This window comes from Notothenia rossii (genome assembly GCF_949606895.1).
Source record: "Notothenia rossii genome assembly, chromosome: 6".
NCBI classification, from domain to species: Eukaryota; Metazoa; Chordata; class Actinopteri; order Perciformes; family Nototheniidae; genus Notothenia; species Notothenia rossii.
Genome location: NC_136909.1, coordinates 5,373,700 through 5,397,243, shown reverse-complemented (window position 1 = coordinate 5,397,243; position 23,544 = coordinate 5,373,700). Strand labels below are relative to the sequence as shown.

General features: G+C 39.0%; 1 protein-coding gene across 1 annotated transcript in view; it reads left to right on the top strand.

Moving 5' to 3' along the window:
- Positions 1 to 386: 386 nt before the first annotated feature.
- atp2a2a (ATPase sarcoplasmic/endoplasmic reticulum Ca2+ transporting 2a) overlaps positions 387 to 23,544 on the top strand; it is a 69,146-nt gene continuing 45,988 nt past the window's right edge. The window contains 5 exon segments of the mRNA XM_079688808.1: positions 387 to 912; positions 5,433 to 5,450; positions 5,541 to 5,623; positions 8,796 to 8,900; positions 10,444 to 10,582. Coding sequence (XP_079544934.1) covers positions 795 to 912; positions 5,433 to 5,450; positions 5,541 to 5,623; positions 8,796 to 8,900; positions 10,444 to 10,582 — 463 coding nt within the window. The 5' untranslated portion in view covers positions 387 to 794.

Below are 23,544 nucleotides of genomic sequence, written 5' to 3'. Positions count from 1 at the left end.
ATTATTTATGTTTATATTAATTAATTTTGTTTAAGTTGTTGAGTACATTTAATTTAACTTAAAATAAACAATATTATATACTTGTAATTAATAATATGTATTAATTGTATTTTTAACAATATTTTAAACATGTTTTAATTAAACTATCACAAGTATTTTTTACTTTTCATTTGATTTTTTTTCATAATTATTATATTTAAATGTGGCCTATTATGTTCAGTTGTTTACTTCATTTTGTTTGCATGTTATTATAGTGTTGTTACCATGACTTCCTGGTTTGCATGCAGCGGAAGCCCCAGTGTTTGCATGGGATAAATGTCTTCCACTTTTTTTTATCTTCCTGGGTTTTTTCTCCCTCGGTTTGAACGTCGCTTCCTGGGCTCGTCCAATGATATGAGTCCACATGCAGCGCAGTGGAGAGGGGCAGCAGCGAGGAGATAAAGCCCGGCTGTCACTGTCAGCACCCACAGCGGCCACACTCAGGAGCCACGGCACGGCACGGCACGGTTACTCACAGCACTGAACCGGGTGAATGCAGCCTGCGGGACACTGCTGCACCATTTCCGGACATAAGAGAGCATTTCCACCGCAGACAGACAGGGAGCAGGAACTCAACACGTTTTGTGCGTTTTTTGTGCGTAATTGGAGAAAAAAAAGAATCACAACGGGGGGACACACTAATCCCGAATCCGTCGATATCTATCCAAGTGGGAAAACTCCTTTTTGATTAATTGAACTGTTTTTTTTTTTTTAAAGAGACCTACCAAGCTGTGCCGTGGGAGAAAGCAGCCGCCATGGAGAACTCTCACACCAAGAGTGTGGAAGAAGTTTACAGTCATTTCTGCGTCAATGAGAGCACAGGACTTTCCCTGGACGAGGTGAAGCGACTCAGGGACAAATGGGGCCTAAACGGTAAAAAAACAGCACCTTTTTTTGTATTTTATCTGAACCACTGTGAATGGGTAACATGCCGTGAATGAGACTTGGCTCAGAAATGTCTTGTCATCGCAGCACGCATGGCCGGTGTGAGATCAGTATGCAGGATATGGAGCAGGATATGGGGGAAAAGTCATGAGGAGCATCGGCCGGTGGCTCTCTGCTGGCCGGCCTCAGTGAGGGGTTACAGCCGACGTCACCTCCAGGGTCTCCCGTCGTGTAGAAAGCATATTATAAGTGTATTATTATTTTCAGATTGTTAAATTATTAGATATGATAAGTCAATGTAGCATTGTAAGGCATGGTCACAGTATCGTGTAGTTGTCAGATATGGTAACTAAATGCAACATTGTTTCATGTCACGATAACTACTTCAATTATGTATTGCGATGATTAATTATAGCCTATTTTAACATATTATAATCAGATAATGGCATGATAATTAAAGCACACCCTTTCAAAGAGCAATTAACTTTTTTCTTGAGAATGTTCTAGAACTTCAATAGGATTTTATTGGTTGAAATTGTAATTGATATGTTATTATTATTTTGAGATTGTTACATCATTAGATATGATAAGTTAATGTAACATTGTTAAACACTGGCACATTTTAAGGCATTGAAACAATATCGTATAGTTGTCAGGTATGGTAACTAAATGCAACCTTGTATCTAGTCACGATAACTACTTAAATTAGACGATAATGTTGTCAGATAATTTATTGCGATTATTATTTTAAGCCCATATAATATCATGATAATAAAAGCACACCCTCTCAAAGAGCTATGAACTTTTTTCTTCAGAATATTCTAGAACTTTATCGGGATTATTTTTGTTTAAATATCCTAATTAAATGGACCCTCTCCGGTAACAAAAATGTTAAGTATTGTACAATTATCGTAACGTTGTTGAACACTGTGACGATATAATGTTTAGTAACATCAATGTAACATTGTGTCAAGTCACATCAAGATAGCTACTTAAGTTATACGATATGTTGACCGATCACTTATTGCGATATTTCTGTCATTTTAAGCCCAATTGGATTATAAAATAATAATTTACTGGCATTACAATTCAAGTACACCCTTTCAATGAGCAATGCACTTTTTCTTGAGAATGTTCTAGGGCTTTAATGGGAGTTTATGTGTAGGCTCAATATCCATTAAATAACGTATAAATATAACAATAATCATACGATCAAAACAGTAAATGACATCCTGCTCTGGTCACTAAAATACCCAGGTTTTTTAATAACAGGGAAACTCAGGCAGCAACATTGAAGTCGGCATGGTCAAGGTCACATGTTTGTAACAATAAAGTGTTAACATAAAAAGAGGTATTTTCCATATGTCCTACAATAATGTGCGCACATTTTTAAAACAATTAAGGTCCTGTAATTATAAGCTGATAATGTAATAAATCCTTGAGGCCATGTTCATACATTTTACGTGAAGTTGATAACGTTAAAACGATCAAGGTCATGTTCACTTGTTGTACGATAAGTTGTTAACGTGAAAGGTAATTTCTCCATATTCTAAAATAACTCATATCTTGCATATCTCATATCAATAATCGAAGTTATGTCCATGCATATTGTACGGCAAGATTGTAGCGTTAAAATAATCATGTTCATATAGTGTACGAGAAAGTTATCGCAAACATGTGCAAATATCCTACGATAAGTTTGTAAGTTAAAAAGTATAGAGTATTTCCCTTTATTGTACGATAAGTCAATAACGTACAAATGATCAAGGTCATGTCCATATATCGTACGATAAGTCAGTAACGGCATAACACATCCTTGATGTCATGTCCATATATCGTACGTTGAGTTGGTAACGTAAAATAGATACCGATCGTATTAAAAACATCGTACGATAAGTCGATAAAGTATTGAGTTCGTTATAATATTTAGTGCGAATGGTCCATAACATTAATCTTTATATTTTACAATAGGGCAATGACATACAACTTATCAAGGTCATCATGGCAGTGTGAACATTTTAACTATTAAATATCACCATGAAACTTCCCTAGCTGATTACGTACATTATGACAATTATTTTTCCGACATTTTATGCTTAAATATGATTATTGGGCTTTATCTAATGCTAACATTTAGAGCGTTTGAGTGAAATCTACAGACACATTTTTTAGAAATACCTGAAATGTGCATTTTGGATGCTTTTCACCCGAACTAGTCTAAAAGAAAAGAGTTATTGCATCTAAATGAGTCCAAATCTCATGTTTTTGCCTGTAAAGCGCCCTCACTGTGAAGTTATTGGCAGCACTCGTAGAATATGGTGTCACACGATAACCTTGTTGGATGTTTCTCAAAGCTGAAGTGCATCACATCGTGCGGACAGAGTTTGAACAGCGTCCACGGGATGATTTCAGTAACGTTGAAGTTAATCTCTCTTGTTCCAGGCTTTAGCAGCTGTTTTATATTAATATCACCCGGGAGGTCATGGAGGATATACTAACCCCCCCTTTGAATCACATTGACCTTTACATTGATTGGAGTTTCCTTTTTTATTTTTGTCCCATTGTGTATTAAAGGTTAAGGGAGTGGATTAATATGCCATTCTGTTGATACTAATGTTAGTTAGTGAAGGGACGTTGTCGGATTTGATATTAATATCACGATTAAAGATACCAATTTCTACGGAGGAGAGTTAGGGCCACATGTAAATCTGATCAGATCTGATCAAAAGGGATATTTTGGTTGAGTTGTGAGTTCTCAAGTTCATAATTCTTGAGATTTCCAGAAAGAAATATAACATTTTGTCCTCATTTTATTTTAGATTTAAGTCAGAATTTTGAGCATTTTTACAATCATTGCGAGGTGGGAAGCTTTTTAAAGTCACTCAACGATTTTCACCATCAACCTGCTAATGAAAATACACCGCACTCAACTTACTGTGAGAGAAAAGATCCTTAAGACTCTTTAAATATCACTAAAACATTAAAAAGGTATTTTGTTGTTGCATTAAATATGGGGGAAATGCAGAGTTTTGTGAATCTTTTGATTGTTTTTGGGAGAATATTGTGATTTATTTTGGCCTGGTCATAGTGACAGGCTTCAGCAGCTGTTTTATATTAATTACACCGGGTAGGAACCCCTCTTTAAATCTCATTGACCTTTACAGAGTTTCCTTTTTATTTTGGGCCTATTGTGTATTAAAGGCTAAGGGAGTGGATTTAAAGGCCACTCTGTAAGAAGTATAACCTGATACTGTTTGGGACAATGTGAGATTTTATCACTGGACCTGATTAAACAAACTCACAATAAGTTGATTGTGGTGAATTTCCACTATGAGGATAATTGTGAATGTTTTATTTTCAAATGGCGGTTGCTAACAAGTGTCTAAATGAGACGACTTAACGTCATCACGCCCAGCATTAACTGCCTTTAGCTCAGCGGTGGAAACGTGAAGTCATGTGACCGTGCTGTAGTTCCTTTATAGCCCAACATTAGCCGCCTTTAGCTTAGCGGAGGTGACCTGAAGTCATGTGACCGTGCTGTAGTTCCTTTATAGCCCAACGTTAGCCTCCTTTAGCTTAGCGGTGGTGACCTGAAGTCATGTGACCGTGCTGTAGTTCCTTTATAGCCCAACATTAGCCGCCTTTAGCTTAGCAGTGGTGACGTGAAGTCATGTGACCGTGCTGTAGTTCCTTTATAGCCCAACATTAGCCGCCTTTAGCTTAGCGGTGGTGACGTGAAGTCATGTGACCGTGCTGTAGTTCCTTTATAGCCCAACATTAGCCGCCTTTAGCTTAGCGGTGGTGACGTGAAGTCATGTGACCGTGCTGTAGTTCCTTTATAGCCCAACATTAGCCGCCTTTAGCTTAGCAGTGGTGACGTGAAGTCATGTGACCGTGCTGTAGTTCCTTTATAGCCCAACATTAGCCTCCTTTAGCTTAGCGGAGGTGACGTGAAGTCATGTGACCGTGCTGTAGTTCCTTTATAGCCCAACATTAGCCGCCTTTAGCTTAGCGGTGGTGACGTGAAGTCATGTGACCGTGCTGTAGTTCCTTTATAGCCCAACATTAGCCGCCTTTAGCTTAGCGGTGGTGACGTGAAGTCATGTGACCGTGCTGTAGTTCCTTTATAGCCCAACATTAGCCGCCTTTAGCTTAGCGGTGGTGTTAATGTGTGGAGATTATCCTGCTGAACAAAATGTGTTTTTTGCAATAATCCAAAATCACATGGGCTTTTTGTGGAGGGAACAAGGGAGATGCTGCCTTCAGGGCCAACCTACAAAAATAGCTTTTTCACTGCGCTACTCCCTGGTGATTCCAATTCATTTTGAGTAATTGAGCTCGAATTAAGGGAACATATTGCCCTCCTCTTGTTGTAGGAGTCAGCTCCCCATCAGGAAACAGGAGGTGCTTGTCTCCATCTGTCATTGTGTGTTATGTAATAGTTTTTATACTAACCTTACCTTCTTTTTCTTTCATTTCCTGCGTGTTTCCTGGATCCCCACACACAGAGTTACCAGCAGAAGAAGGTAAGCACTGAATGTCTCTTACTGTCATTTTATGATAATAACCAGTGTCTGTAATGGATGGTTTTTATAACCTACTTTATGTTTTTGCAGGGAAATCTTTGATGGAGCTTGTCCTTGAACAATTTGAAGATTTATTGGTTCGAATTCTTCTGCTGGCCGCGTGTATATCTTTTGTGAGTATTTCCCTACATTATTTCTCTATAAGCCAAACATTACGTTAAGCACTGTTCGAAATGGGGGGGAGCTAGGGGGAGCTTGGTTCCCCCGAAGAGGGAGGGCGCTCCCCTGAAGGCTGACTTTGAGATAAATAGGGGGAGCCCAAAACATCGTGCATATTTGTTTCACACAGATTAGAAATGTTGAGTTTCTGTAAATAACAGTTCTTGAAATAAATAATAGTCATTGTTCATTACAGTTTCTGAATATTTGTTTTATATTTGTGAATATTTCTGGGTGTTGCCATCTGTACGTGGCGGCGCTGCATTATTTGCTCTACTTACGTTGCTATGGTTACGGTGGCGATGCCGGTATTTGAAATGTTCATTGATATATTTTTAACTCTGTCTTTGTAATAAAAAATATTGCAAAACGAAAACAGCCAAGCGTCGCAGCTTTTGGATTCACAAGCAAAGAAGCAAAGGAGTCTAAAAATGACAACGTGAACGGAACAACTCTTAGTTGGCCGGCTGTAAGCGGCGTTAGGGTCGAGTTTGAGAGCTCCACACCGAGGGAGAGGCCTGCCGATGCGGAGCGTGAAGAGGCTTCAACAACGGCGAAGTGACACCGTCTGATCGAATCCGCGCTGCTGCGCCAATCAACAGAGCGCGCGTGGGATAGTAGCAGGATGTGCGTGGAAAAATAGGGCTCCCCCGAAAGCAAATGGGTAATTCGAACACTGACGTTAAGCATCCTACAAATGGCTCTTCCTTTCCACCTCAGGGTGAAGGAGTGTGTATGCTAACACACATTTGCAGATGGGATTGTTATTGTAGTGTATGTTAAATGGCAGAGGCGTAACTCCCCCTAATATTCTTCCAGAAATTCCAGAAAAGCAAGAAAATAAGCACCGCTCTGACTTTTATGGACCAAAACTGTAGTAATTACAAATAAAATGACACATAAATGTGATTAGACTCCTTGAAACACATATGAATGTAACTACTAGTACCAGAAATCTCCTGAAAATGTAGTGAAATACAAGTTTAATTGAGTATTTCAATTCTGCCTGCCCTAAAAGGCAGTGAAAAAAAACAAGACAAAAGACTTGAAATTGAACAAAAATAGTCGTATAATCAAATTGTTCTAATTTCCGCAGCTTGGTTTTTTGAAAGTATTTATGTGTTTCCCTATTCTACATCCCTACATTTAATTACATTCATGCTAAATAAGCTTAATTGTACCTATTCTTCTGCCGGCTGCAAGTTTATCTCCTAGTGTTAGTATGTATGTTTGTTTATGACTCTGAGGAGAGCCCATCGTCCCACAAATAGCTCCCCATTCCCACCTCGGGGTGAAGGAGTGTTTATGTGAAGGCACATTTGCAGACGGGATTATTATTAAACCCCAAGTGTCGGGGGTGATTTACGCGGTGCATGGTGCTGAAGTGTGAACGTCTTCAGTGTGTTTAACCCGGCTGAGGTTACACACACGTATTAAAGGCTGAACAGCTGACATCTGAGGAATGGTGACAGAAGCAGATTGAGTTTCTCTCACCATGTGCACAGTAAGACATTTCCAGCATGGTTGCTGTGTCAGTAGCCCCCCCCCCCCCCCCCCCCCACACACACACACACATTCCCCCCTTTGACTTTCACTGTGAGACAGTTAAATGTTTAATCACATTATGTAATGGCTTCATGAGCAAGCACTTCTTAAAGTGAGGAAAAAGTGCCATAAAGAAGCAGGACTTTTTAGTCTGTGCAGCAAGTCATGGACAGGTGAATAGGGTGAAACATTTAACTAAAATATATATCTATGAAATGTCCTCAGTTGACTTATGATATGAAGACATTTAACTTTTGAATTACAGGTTTTCTGTAATCATATGTAAAACTATGCAAATTAGGCATTATCTTATTAAAATATGGCTAATTTGCATACATTTCAAGGTCAGAAATGATAACATTGGTTAAAGCCTGTTTCAAAATTATTGTTTCATTTTGTTGAAGTAGAGTTGAGTAAAATATTTCTCTTTGTACCACTCCATAAATCAGAAAATAATGCCATTTAAAAAGCATATATCTTTAGTAATAAAGTGTATATTCATGCATTTCGTACATACCATGGATAGGGTAAAAAAGTTAACTAATAGATATCATCATGACACTTACCCAGTTTATTAATGACAGTAAGACAATTATCTTTTGTATTGCAAGTTTTCTGAAATGTTATGTTTAAATATACAAATGAGGCATTATGTAATGCTAACATAAGCTAGCTACCTAACGTTTAGTGGATTAAGGGGAAGAAATCTGTAGACAGGTGTGTGTGTGTGTGTGTGTGTGTGTGTGTGCATGTGCTAGTGTGTGTGTGTGTGTGTGTGCGTGTGCTAGTGTGTGTGTGTGTGTGTGCGTGTGCGTGTGCTGTGCGTGTGCGTGTGTTTGTGTTTTTAGCAGCCAGTAAGAGTTAACTCCTACTGTGTGTGGGTGTGACCGTGGACAGGCTCCATTAGGGAATAATTTACGTGTGGGGTGATACGGAGGTGTTAGTGTCCGCTGTCTGACGAGGGGACAGAGCACCACTCGAAACCAAATTTGGGTCCTCGCCCTCAGTGGGAGGGCTCCGACCACACACACACACACACACACACACACACACACACACACACACACACACACACACACACACACACACACACACACACACACACACACACTAGATGTGTTTCCCCACTTTATGATACATTTCCCGCTCTTATGTGCCCCTCCCCCCACATGGATCACACCTGGCACACTTAATACATGTTCAGTGTCTGTTCTTTGTATATTTACTGCAGTTGTTCATGTATACCAGGAGTCTGATACAATATGTACAGTTTGAAAGGGTGTTAAATGAAATGTGGGGATGATTAATGTTTTTTGTGTTAATGTAATAGCAGTTAAAACAGAACCGGTCAAATTTGAACACCAAATTAAGGGGGGGGAGGGTTTTTAATAAACACTGGTGCCGTTTTAAGATATAAAAACAAACGTGTCCAGTTCATGTCCCTAATTCAATAATGTAATCTAGATGGAGGGATTTTATATGAATGTTTTTATGGATTATGAACACTGGATTTGGACATGTTCTCTTTTCACTGTTCATTCTGTTAGATGTGTTTCTAACAAAGCGTGTCTCTGTGTTCAGGTGCTGGCGTGGTTCGAGGAGGGCGAGGAAACGATCACAGCCTTCGTGGAGCCGTTTGTGATTTTACTGATTCTTATCGCCAACGCCATCGTCGGGGTGTGGCAGGTGAGCAGGCGCTTTGGTTTATTTGTTTTTTTATTTGCATTTTAAAGAAATTGGTAAATGGAAATAGGGCAGACAAAACAAAAAACAAAATGCAGAAAGAAGGAGATAAAGAAGGAGAGGAAAATGCTAATCATAGACATCAATTTGTAGGATTTATTTGACGTGTATGAACTTAATTTCTAATCCTTATAGCTAAATTTTCCATTCTCTTAGTGGATTATTGTTCAGAGTGTTTGAATAACATGTTAAAATCTCTATTTATATCTTTTTGTTGGACTTAAAGGGTGAATTTACCAACTCGGAATCTAATTTTTCTGATTATTCTAACACCACATGAATGCAACACTGGCCTATCTCGCAATGTCAATAAAAGCTGTTAATAACTTGTTTGCCCCCCATGAATTGTAAATACACTCCGATTTTCTTTTGCCCAACATCAAAATGTTCAAAACCTAAAATCAGATGGTGCATTCAGGAGCACCTTGGATGATCCAAATTCCCAAGTTTGACATCAGTGTCTTTAAGAGGCTTAAATCATTTGGAAACAACATTGACTCTAGACCAAGGGTGTCCGCGGGGTCTTAAAAAGTATTAAAAGTTGATAAATCAATTTAGCCAAAATGAAGGCTATTAAAAAGTATTAAACGGCATTTTCCAAGGTGTTACATTTTGTAGCTTGTTTTCAATAAGTATATCAATGGTCCAAAGAGGTTGTATTCTACAGTCTGCCTGAATGTAATCATGGCGTAGGTGTGTAGTGTGATTCTGTGTACTTTATTTATGGCGTCCCGTTGGATTTGACGTCACCTGAACAGGACATCGCACGCTCCCTGCTTGATAGCACGCGAAGGCCCGTTTACGCCGGTTGTTAAACAACATCGTTATGGGGAAATGCAAGTCTGCGTCCAAATGGTTGGAAGATAAGGAGGAAGGACAATCAATACTGTATATAGTGAATTTGAGGTAAAGTGTGTCGCCAAGGTTACCGGTTAGAACTCAAAGTGGCGATGAGGTCTTCAAATGTATGGGAAGGGTCTTAAAAAAGGTCTCAAAGGGATTACATCTGACTTCAGGATTCCTGCATATACCTTGCACTAGACAGAAGATGTTTTGTATTTCTGTATTCACTGTGTCCGTTTTAGATTTTGCAAACTCATTTTTCTGATTATTCCAACACCACATGAATGCAACACAACTGGAAAAATAACGTGTATTCGCCCAGTGTTTCGGATCAACTCCAAAATGTAATGAGGTCTTCCTTGACTCATATTTCACCCTTCACAATAATCAGGACTGTCTTTTCACAACAGAAATCACAATTTTCTGACATTCATGGCTCCTTTTTAGATGAATAACCGTCAGAGATGTGGATTCTTTGAATGGATAAACATTAAAGAGATCTTACAGTAACAGATTACATGTTTTACTGTAACGCAGCCTTTAAAACCAGTAAAACATAGATGCTATGATATCCAGTTCTTAGACAGTACCTAGAGTGTAGCGTATGTGAAGTCCTCCTCTCTGAACGTCTCCCTCTCTGCAGGAACGTAACGCTGAGGATGCCATCGAGGCGCTGAAGGAGTACGAGCCGGAGATGGGGAAAGTTTACCGTCAGGACAGGAAGACGGTGCAGAGGATCAAAGCTCGGGACATCGTGCCCGGAGACATCGTGGAGATCGCAGGTAGGACGATCGTCTGCGTTACCTTAAACTAAGTCAAGGTCTTGATGAAGGCTTGATGTTGAAGGGCATTGTTTTTATACTGAAAGCAGCAGAAAGACTGAATTCAAAACACTTCAATATCTGTTGCAAGTTATATTGTTGTGTTGCTTAGAGCAGGGGTTCCCAACCTTTTTTCCCAAGAGCCCCCCCAAATGACTCCGGTTGGAAGTTGCGCCCTCCCACACACACACACACACACACACACACGGGGGGGGGGGGGGGGGGCGCAAGACTCAGGATTAATTCATTTGGATTCCCGCTGTATGAAGAAATTAAAGGACGGCGCAAGTGGAAACAATTCACAAAGGGATTAAACTGTTTAAAACACATGCTCAAAGTAAGGCGGGTTTTGCCGATGTGTTTATGTGGATTCAAAAGTCGTAATAATCTACAGAATGGAGGAGACCGATCTGATCGGAGCAACTGTGACAAATAATCAAACTGAAACCGGCATGGACGATGACTATGTTTTAAAAATGCGCTTATCCAGTAAAGCCCGGTTTGGACACTTTACGGGCAGAAGGAACATTTCTATTAGAGAAAGAATTATACACTTCTGTCTTTTTATGCCTTTAATAGCTACTAACTTGAATTTGTATTCAAATGAATCAATCAATTATTTTTTGTTTTATTGTAATGCAGTGTTGGGCAAGTTACTTCCAAAATGTAATATATTACATATTACTTATTACTCTCTTTTGAAAGTAATAAGTTACATTACAATATTACTGTCTCTGAAATGTAATGAGTTACACTACTTTAGTTACTTTTTAGTTACTTTCACCAAAATAACCGCAAAAGAATAGCTAGGTATTTTAAATGCTAAAATGTAGTTTAGTGCAGCTCATTATGCATCCAGTGAAGGGCAATGTGGTATAGCATATCAACTGTGTAGGCCCTTAAGGCTACTAACAACTTGTATTACACGGCTTAGTTGAATACTCGATTCTGATTGTAAATTCTTAACATGTGACACGTTGTTAATACAGCAGTACAGACCGCTGTCAAGGACTATAATGAAGGTTAACATATTGTAAATCAAGGCAAATATTATTTAAACCATGCTCATGGTTTGAAATGGCAAACATTGAAAGGCAAAAGTATTATTAAAACCATGTAGCCTACTACATCATCACCTTGGTCCCATCATATACGCTGGGAAGAGAATATTTACTGTGCTTGAAAACTGGTATCACATCATCATGTGAGGTTGACTTTGTGACCTGGAGAACATTTCAGCTGCAACATCAGCTCGTTGATAATAAGCTTGGGATATGAGATATTTTTGTAGCCATTCGTGGTGAAGGCATCTGTGCTATTGTATGCATTATTTTTGACCCAACATTTCTACAGGCATGTCAGAATATGGTACTATTTTCACATGAATATTCTAGCCATTGTCTATTTTTATACCACAAGCTGCAAAATGACCGCCTTACCCCACTGTACAGGCGGGTAGTTGTTTAGATATACCTGGCACCTGCGGGCCACAGAGGGGCGGCGTAGTTTCGGGCGACGAAGACTGCTGCTCCGGGGCCGGCGAGTCAGGCGGGAGTAAGCTAGTGTCCACAACGGAGGGTAACGTGATGTCCGCATCTGACCTGTTGCTACTGTCTGCAGTAGATGCAGTGTTGCTGGCGTTTAGTGATGGTTGCTTTAACCATTTTCGTATAAATGATTATCCACAGATCAGATGTGTGTCACTGCTGTGGAAGCACTTTGGAAATGATGCACGCGCAGCGGAGCAGGTCACGCGCACCTGACACAATTTGTTGTTTGTATTTTTCGCTACGTTCTCTTTTTTGAATGGTTGCATAACGTTCAACTTCCCCGAAGATCTCGATGCGAAGCCTGAAGGGTAAACACCAGGTTTACTAATCTACCCGCACAATTTGTCCGGTGTCGGAATGTCTCGCTATGTTAATACATTTCTTAAAAAACAAAACACCATTTAATTTCGGGTTAAAATGTGTTGTAACTGCGTTACTGAGCATTGTAACGGGTAATATATTACCCACATTTCATTAGTAATGCGTTACATTACTTCGTTACAGCAAAAAGTAATATATTACTGTAACTCCGTTACTTTTGTAACGCGTTACACCCAACACTGTTGTAATGTAGAGACAAGGCTTTTAGTGTCAATCATGTATTGCTTTACAATATGTAAAAAAAAAAAAGTCTAAATACGATATTTGGCCTCAAATCATCTGAGGCCTGGCGCCCCCCCTGCGATCTTTGGCGCCCCCCCAGGTTGGTAACCACTGGCTTAGAGTATCAGGGAGCTGATCAAGTTTTTATTTTGATTTATTATCGGACTATAAGATTTAAAAATTATAACTAGTTGTAATTATTTTTGACTGATATTTGCATTTTAATTTTAACAATAATAGTCAAGAAAACCAAGTAATAATTAATTAAATATTAAAAGATGTTGTTTTTCTTTACGAGAGGAACACATTTCTTTCCATACGTTACTGAATTACATTTAGATATTTTCACGTGTTGCCTCTTTTTGGATATTGCTCTTGTCCATATTGCAGCCTTAACTTAAAGACTTCCCTCTCAGCGAACACCTGGATGCAACATGCACATTGAGGCGAGGCAAGTTCCTTCATGCTGCACCTTTCAACGCAAGGCAATTCAAAGTGCTTGACAGAAATAAAAGACATTACAGTGTTTCCCACAGATCTCAAATATACTTGTGGCGGTAGTCGAGAACGGGGGGGGGGGGGGGGCGAGTGGAGCATGAAGCAAAAAAGCATGAACTTTTCGCCGGAGCCTCGCAGGAGCGTTACTGCGGAGCGCATGAAGCAGACCCTAGCAAACAGCTAAAGAAGGGCCGTTGTAGTTAATCGATCGCGGATGGCGTCGTGCACGCGGACGGATGAACATTATTTAAACCTAAATGGGTCGCGAAATATACTTTGGTGGACGTTAATATACTTTGTGCAAGTCAAATCTATGTGTGGGAAACCCCTGCAGTAAGAGAATTAAGAGACCCATTCAACGCTGCTTTCCCCTGCTTTTTAAACATGATTCAGATGAAATTAAAGACCTGGTGTGTTAATATGACAGATGTGTGATTGCTGGAGTCCACATATGGTCATGGATCACATTTAGCACCAGCTTCAGTTACCCCCCCCCCCCCCCCCTCTCCATCACCATGTGCCACTGCAGAGGTGACTCACCCTGCGAGAGAGAGAGAAGTATTTTCAGCTGCTCTTATTAACCCATTGTCTCAAGGGCTGGGCACTTTAGTGTGTGTGTGTGTGTGTGTGTGTGTGTGTGTGTGTGTGTGTGTGTGTGTGTGTGTGTGTGTGTGTGTGTGTGTGTGTGTGTGTGTGTGTGTGTGTGTGTGTGTGTGTGTGTGTGTGTGTGTGTGTGTGTGTGTGTGTGTGTGTGTGTGTGTGTGTGTGTGTGTGTGTGTGTGTGTGTGTGTATATAATTGATGCATGGATCTGAATATCTTTTTTCTTTTGGCGGGTTCAGCAGCAGGTTTAGTTTGAAAGTTAATTTACCCTTCAGAAAAAACGTTGAACTAACAAAGTAAAAGAAAGACTATTCATATTTATACCTCACGCTATCCATCATAACAATAAATAAACATACAACGAAAACTTTATAAATCATCCCAGTCGTTGGTGATGAATTTTATTTTGCAAAGCTCTTTATTTTCCTCATACTGTCTGTGCTGCAGCACCTCTTCTCACCCTCTGTCTGAAACCAGAGCCCAGTCTGCTCTGATTGGTTAGCTGGCCGGCTCTGTTGTGATTGGTCAACCGTACATCACGTACAATGTGTTGGAGCACTAGCCAATAGAAGCGCGAGTGTTACATGTGATGGGGAGAAAACAGAGGGAGAGGGAACACAGGGATTTTAGCCTCTCAGACCATTTACATGCACTAAAACCTTCAGAACGCACTACAGGAAAGAGAGACCCCAAAAAGCATGATAGGGCCTCTTTAATCGACAGATTGGTAACACTGAGTTTCTCCATAAAGAAACTGAAATGGGAAAAAAGTCTAAAAAACATCAGATGAAGAAAAGACCAGCTTCTCCGTCTGCCCTTGTCAAGGTCACTGGGGAGTCCTGCAGCAGAAATGTGCCCCAGTGCATGCTGGGAGGTTGTGATTCGACACCTGTCATCTGCAGGACTGTCACCGTCTCTATTAATACAGAATACCATAATCTGAGCTATAAATAACCCCCGGCGATGCACTGAATACACTCTTGCATCACCTCTGGGTGAAACAGAGGGTGAAGATAAGAGAAGGACCTCAGCATTCCTCCTCCTACACATCTAACGAACGTCACACACACACATGTACAGTGTGTGCAGAGGATGCGCAGACGGTGTGTGTGTGACGTTTGTTAGATGCTGTACGCACACCTCTCGTAAACATGACATTTAAAAGGATTCGTTTACGAGATTCTGTGCAGAGATTCCTTTTAACAGATTGGATCTATGAGTTGATTGAAGGAAAAATAACCCCCAATTATATGTGCTGCTCCGCTCCTCTGTTTTATATCGTATTAGAGACATTTAAAGCCATTTTGTGACCTTTTTATTTCTAAAAGTAATATTCGCAAAGATTGCTTATTAAGCCGAACAGACAGATTTCCTTACATGCAACATGGGGGATATTTTACTTTAAATTAGGATAATTATTACTCATGATTCTTTCCCAATTCTGACATTATAGACAGAACGTCTAATCGAAAAAATAGATATCTTGTTTAGCCATTGAGACGTTTTGTCAAAATGTGCAATATTTTCCTTAAAATGAGCCAAATTTGCGTTAATTGACTTTGACCTTTCCGAAACTTGGATGAAAAATGTTGATTATTTTCTGCGATTTTCATTGTAAAACGACATTTCTTATCAAGCCAATTTAAAACAGATTATTCCTAGTTATTCAATACATAGTGTGATTTTTTTTTATTATTACAATTATAAAAATGTGCCTTGATTTACGTTGCATTTTGATGGACATATTTCATTATATTCTATCCTTTTTATTTGATCAATGAAACAAGAAATAATCCCAATAATCTGCAGAATAATTCATGATGAGAGTAACCCTAAATCACTTCCATAACAACGTAAAAAAAGCAGTTCAAGCTAGATTTGAACAAGCTATAAATGCCATTTTCTTTTGGCTTCGGGATTATTTGGCTCAGGTTTAAAGAGGAACGTGTGTCATCTGCATATTCAAACACTCGCTTCAAACCGATAGCTTGAATCTTAAATATCTTAAAGCAGAAATCAGCAGAAATCCTGCAGATATCTTTCTCAATGGCTCCTTTTTCCCTGCATGATATTCTGCCGGAGCTCCAAAGTGACCCTGGCCTTGCAGAGGAGGCGTGACGCAGGCGAGAGGAAACACTGAGACGTGAGCAGAATACCCTGCAGAGATCAGGGCTGCTGCAGCTCTGAATAATCACTCTCGCTCTCTGAAATCACGTTACTGTCCCCGTAATGCATCGAGCTTTCTCTCCAAACACGATTATTGCATGGCGTCTTTGTTGGTTAGTGTCTTGAAATGTAATCTGGGAGCGTTTGAAGCGACGAGGCGGCCGCTGGCTGTCTGTGCTGCTCAGACAAATTATAATAAATATGATTATTTATTTATTTATATGCCGCTTTTCCAAATCACGGCTGGAAGTGTGTCGACACAACAAGACAAACAGCATCGTGACGAGTGTAATCAAGCAGTACGTCATTCAATATAGTCAAATTAGATTAATCATGATACATTTGACTTTATTAATACTAGGATGCGCCTGTATTTTGGGAGGGGGTAAAACAAATACACAAAATGGTGTTAAGTTATAAAGACTAACTGGAGAGAGGAATCTGATTTCTGAGTTATTGGCGTGAAATCTGACAATTCACCAAAGCCCCGAAAACGGCGATAGTATTTATACTGGGATGACGCTCTGTACAGCGTGAGCTACACCGGACAGATCATCTGTTATCACACTGCAGCTCGGTCTGTTCCTACAATAGGGACCCTTTCCACTCCTTTGCATCTTCAGAAAACTGGAGCATGCTTCAGAAAAAGGTCTTCCAAACGAGTGCAGAACATTGGTCATGGATTAGTTGTGTTTTTACACTGAGGTAGTGATGGTTCTTACTGAAGTCCAGTGGTTTTCCAGAGCTAATTCCCACGCTTTCTTTGCCCTTTCTCTACCATGTGATTCAGGGTAACCATCTGCGCATGAACTGAGGGTGTTTCACATTCAAATATTACACATTTACACTCACGCAGCGTCCACACGGCAGCGTGCGTTGAAGCTTGACCAACAACCAATCACATGAATCTCCCGCCCCGGACACACAAGCAGTGGTTTGATTGGCTAGAGCTTGTACTGGCATATGATTTGATTGGCTGACGCTTCCGTCGAAGCTTGAAAAGTTGAACTTTTCTCAACTTTTGAAGCGAGCAACGCGAAGCGACGGAACCACAATGCAGTTCGGCAAAGCGTCACGTCACCCCATTCAAAGTGAATGGGCAGAAGCGTTGAATCTTCAACGCACGCCGCCGTGTGGACGGCCGTCAGACTGTTCACACAAAAAATACTAAAGTCAAAATCAACTTTGTTGTCAATGTGTGTGTGTGTGTGATATAGGGAGATAGAAATGCTGTTTCTCACCGTCCCTAAGAATATATATATAAATATAAACATACATACCAGAACACCCACTTAAATATATACACATACAGTACATACAGATACATAGATACATACAGTACATACATATACATACAGTACACACAGTACATACAGATACATAGACACATACAGTACATACAGATACATAGATACATACAGTACATACAGATACATACAGATACATAGACACATACAGTAGATACAGATACATAGATACATACAGTACATACAGATACATACAGTACACACAGTACATACAGATACATAGACACATACAGTACATACAGATACATAGATACATACAGTACATACAGATACATACAGATACATAGACACATACAGTACATACAGATACATAGACACATACAGATACATACAGTACATACAGATACATAGACACATACAGTACATACAGATACATAGACACATACAGTACATACAGATACATAGATACATACAGTACATACAGATACATAGATACATACAGTACATACAGATACATAGACACATACAGTACATACAGATACATAGATACATACAGTACATACAGATACATAGACACATACAGTACATACAGATACATAGACACATACAGATACATACAGTACATACAGATACATAGACACATACAGTACATACAGATACATAGATACATACAGTACATACAGATACATAGATACATACAGTACATACAGATACATAGACACATACAGTACATACAGATACATAGATACATACAGTACATACAGATACATAGACACATACAGTACATACAGATACATACAGATACATAGACACATACAGTACATACAGATACATACAGTACATACAGTACATACAGATACATAGACACATACAGTACATACAGATACATATACACATACAGTACATACAGATACATAGACACATACAGTACATACAGATACATATACACATACAGATACATACAGATACATAGACACATACAGTACATACAGATACATACAGTACATACAGTACATACAGATACATAGATACATACAGTACATACAGATACATAGATACATACAGTACATACAGTACATACAGATACATAGACACATACAGTATATACAGATACATAGACACATACAGTACATACAGATACATACAGTACATACAGTACATACAGATACATATACACATACAGTACATACAGATACATAGACACATACAGTACATACAGATACATATACACATACAGATACATACAGATACATAGACACATACAGTACATACAGATACATACAGTACATACAGTACATACAGATACATAGATACATACAGTACATACAGATACATAGATACATACAGTACATACAGTACATACAGATACATAGACACATACAGTACATACAGATACATAGACACATACAGTACATACAGTACATACAGATACATAGACACATACAGTATATACAGATACATAGATACATACAGTACATACAGATACATAGATACATACAGTACATCCAGATACATATACACATACAGTACATACAGATACATACAGTACATACAGATACATAGACACATACAGTACATACAGATACATACAGATACATACAGATACGTAGACACATACAGTACATACAGATACATACAGTACATACAGTACATAGATACATAGACACATACAGTACATACAGATACATACAGTACATACAGATACATACAGTACATACAGTACATAGATACATAGACACATACAGTACATACAGATACATAGATACATACAGTACACACAGATACATAGATACATACAGTACACACAGATACATAGATACATACAGTACATACAGATACATAGACACATACAGTACATACAGATACATACAGTACATACAGATACATAGATACATACAGTACATACATATACATAGATACATACAGTACATACAGATACATAGACACATACAGTACATACAGATACATAGACACATACAGTACATACAGATACATAGACACATACAGTACATACAGATACATAGACACATACAGTACATACAGATACATAGACACATACAGTACACACAGATACATAGATACATACAGTACACACAGATACATAGATACATACAGTACACACAGATACATAGACACATACAGTACATACAGATACATACAGTACATACAGATACATACAGTACATACAGTACATACAGATACATAGATACATACAGTACATACATATACATAGACACATACAGATACATACAGTACATACAGTACATACAGATACATATACACATACAGTACATACAGATACATAGACATATACAGTACATACAGATACATACAGTACATACAGACACATACAGTACATACAGATACATAGATACATACAGTACATACATATACATAGACACATACAGATACATACAGTACATACAGTACATACAGATACATATACACATACAGTACATACAGATACATAGACATATACAGTACATACAGACACATACAGTACATACAGATACATAGACACATACAGTACATACAGATACATAGACACATACAGTACATACAGATACATAGATACATACAGTACATACAGATACATAGATACATACAGTACATACAGATACATACAGTACACACAGTACATACAGATACATAGACACATACAGTACATACAGATACATACAGTACATACAGATACATAGATACATACAGTACATACAGATACATACAGTACACACAGTACATACAGATACATAGACACATACAGTACATACAGATACATACAGTACATACAGATACATAGACACATACAGTACATACAGATACATAGACACATACAGTACATACAGATACATAGACACATACAGTACATACAGATACATAGACACATACAGTACATACAGATACATACAGTACATACAGATACATAGATACATACAGTACATACAGATACATACAGTACACACAGTACATACAGATACAGATACATACAGTAAATACAGATACATAGATACATACAGTACATAGACACATACAGTACATACATAGATACATACAGTAGATACAGATACATAGACACATACAGTACATACATAGATACATACAGTAGATACAGATACATAGATACATACAGTACATACAGATACACACATTAAGAGGTATAACATGAATATATAAATAGCAAAGAGACAGATCTATCTCCTTAAGGGTTTCTATGTCGGACACTTTCCTCAGATCTGCAGTGCATTTGTTCTCCTCTGAGATTTGGAGTCTGGTACTGACAGTGGGGCCCGTTTGGGGGGTGTGTGTGTGTGTGTGTGTGTGTGTGTGTGTGTGTGTGTGTGTGTGTGTGTGTGTGTGTGTGTGTGTGTGTGTGTGTGTGTGTGTGTGTGTGTGTGTGTGTGTGTGTGTGTGTGTGTGTGTGTGTGTGTGTGTGTGTGTGTGTGTGTGTGTGTGTGTGTGTGTGTGTGTGTGTGTGTGTGTGTGTGTGTGTGTGTGTGTGTGTGTGTGTGTGTGTGTGTGTGTGTGTGTGTGTGTGTGTGTGTGTGTGTGTGTGTGTGTGTGTGTGTGTGTGTGTGTGTGTGTGTGTGTGTGTGTGTGTGCGCCTGAGAGAGATGACCTTATATGGAAGTTCTTTGTGGCGCTGATGCTCAGAGACCCTGCCCCCAGATTCCAGACACCAGGAGAGTGTGTGACATTTACCGCCGTCTGGCAAGCGTCCACCGCCACGGAGGGACTATTTCTTTGGCAAACGTCTCCTGACATGTCAGCGAGACGGAGGGAAACTGTCTCATCTCGCCGCCCCGGGGGACATTTAGAAACACAGAAGAAGAACACATTTGCAGTGAAGTCCTGCAGAGGAGGTTTTATTAAAGGCCAGCTTTAAAGTGCTGAGGGATAACAAGGATAGGGTAACAGAAAATATGCAAACACTGGAGTATTGGTGTGTTATGTTTTGTTATACTGTATGGATTTATGATTAATAGTTTACTTTATAGGCAGTCAACAGGAGGTTTGTGTCCCCTTGGTGGTCCTCAGAGTTGCCGCAGAAGGACCGCCAAATTATAGTTTGATAACGGTTTCTTGTTTTTCCTGTAGGTTTCTTTGCATGTACATGTTCTGCAAAGGCTAAAATCTCTGAAACGCCTCCATTGGACTAATTAGTTTACTTCTTAACATGGTGGAACCAATCAGAGCAGACTGGGCTCTGGTTTCAGACAGAGGGTGAAAAGAGGTGCTGCAGCACAGGCAGTATGAGAACAATAAAGAGCTTTTTGAACATTAAAGCATGGAGACATGTAGAGACACAACATACTGATATACACCTGAACATCAGCAGGAGAGGACTCTTTAAAGTAGAGACACTACATACTGATATACACCTGAACATCAGCAGGAGAGGACTCTTTAAAGTAGAGACACTACATACTGATATACACCTGAACATCAGCAGGAGAGGACTCTTTAAAGTAGAGACACTACATACTGATATACACCTGAACATCAGCAGGAGAGGACTCTTTAAAGTAGAGACACTACATACTGATATACACCTGAACATCAGCAGGAGAGGACTCTTTAAAGTAGAGACACTACATACTGATATACACCTGAACATCAGCAGGAGAGGACTCTTTAAAGTAGAAACACTACATACTGATATACACCTGAACATCAGCAGGAGAGGACTCTTTAAAGTAGAGACACTACATACTGATATACACCTGAACATCAGCAGGAGAGGACTCTTTAAAGTAGAGACACTACATACTGATATACTCCTGAACATCAGCAGGAGAGAACTCTTTAAAGTAGAGACACTACATACTGATATACACCTGAACATCAGCAGGAGAGGACTCTTTAAAGTAGAGACACTACATACTGATATACACCTGAACATCAGCAGGAGACATCCTGAGTGCTATGATGTCGGACAGAGGGCTGTACCATAAATCATTTCAGCATCAGCAGACGGTGGATGAACAATAGTCACGTTGCGTTTCATAACTTACATAAAGAGATCCTTTTTGTGAACTGCAGCTCTGTATGAATCTCAATGATCAGCTAGTATTCCTCTTAATTATTTCTCCATTATTGAAGCTGCCCCAGCCTTGTTAACCCCGAGTCCCGCTGCACTGCATGCTGGGAATTCGTGCTATGCTGTCCTGTTATATTTATGTCACAGTTAGAGGTCACACTTTAACGCGGGTGTTAACCCTCTGACCTTCTGACACATGGAATATAAACTGACCCGGTTTTAATTTAACATGCTAGTGTCGCTGCAGAGAGAACTCAGATACGTGTTTCATGTTAAGTGTTACAGAAGCTACTTAAAAAGCATAGAATAAGAAGAACTAGAGTAAAATGACCCTAGGGAACATTTTGGCAACTTAGAAACAGTTTGCTAATAGTGTTAAACAAACACAATTATAAGAACATGTAGAATATAACTAGTCATTAAAAAACCCACTCAATTGAGTTGTTAATATGTTGTACCTAAACCAAAGAAATACATATTAACTACCATATTTAAAGAAGAATTGCTCAAAAAGCATTCAATAAGAGTACAGATGGAGGAGCATTACATATGTTCTTTATATTTATTTGAAATAAAGGGTCTTGTTTTGTCATTCACGCAAAAATATAATCACTTAATATGATATAAAACAAAGAAAAGTGGAAAACCTCCACATTTGAGAGGCTGAAATACAGCGTTTTCTTACATTTTAGCATTAAAAATGACTTGAATATTAAATATATAATCAGAAATGGCGGCTATCTGTAATAGCAGTATCTGTGGTTTACTGGTTGATCTTGAGAAAGACTTAAATGCAGAATGAATTCCCTCACGGTTAATGTTGTTTCTGTCGCGCTATACTTTTATCTTTGCTGCAAGTTGCTAGTCCTGGGACAAGTTAGTGTTTACTTTGGCAACAGAAAGAGTGTGGAGGTTTATATCAAACGACCGAGACGAGACAGAGATGTCGTTGTTGAAAAACATCCAGAAAGTCGTTAGCTGTTAGCTAATATTGATTGTCCTCCTAAGAGAATACACATAACACACTCTGCTGCTGTGTGCTCGTTGCTTCTGTCGTACTGAGCAAATAATACGATATCTGCATTATCCACACCATTTACATGCATGCAAAATACTCCTGTTAGATGGTACAGCTGAAACTATAAGTATACAAGACATAAAATCACACAGTGGCACATTTTAAAAGTAATTTTTCATGCTAAAACATCTGAACATTTCT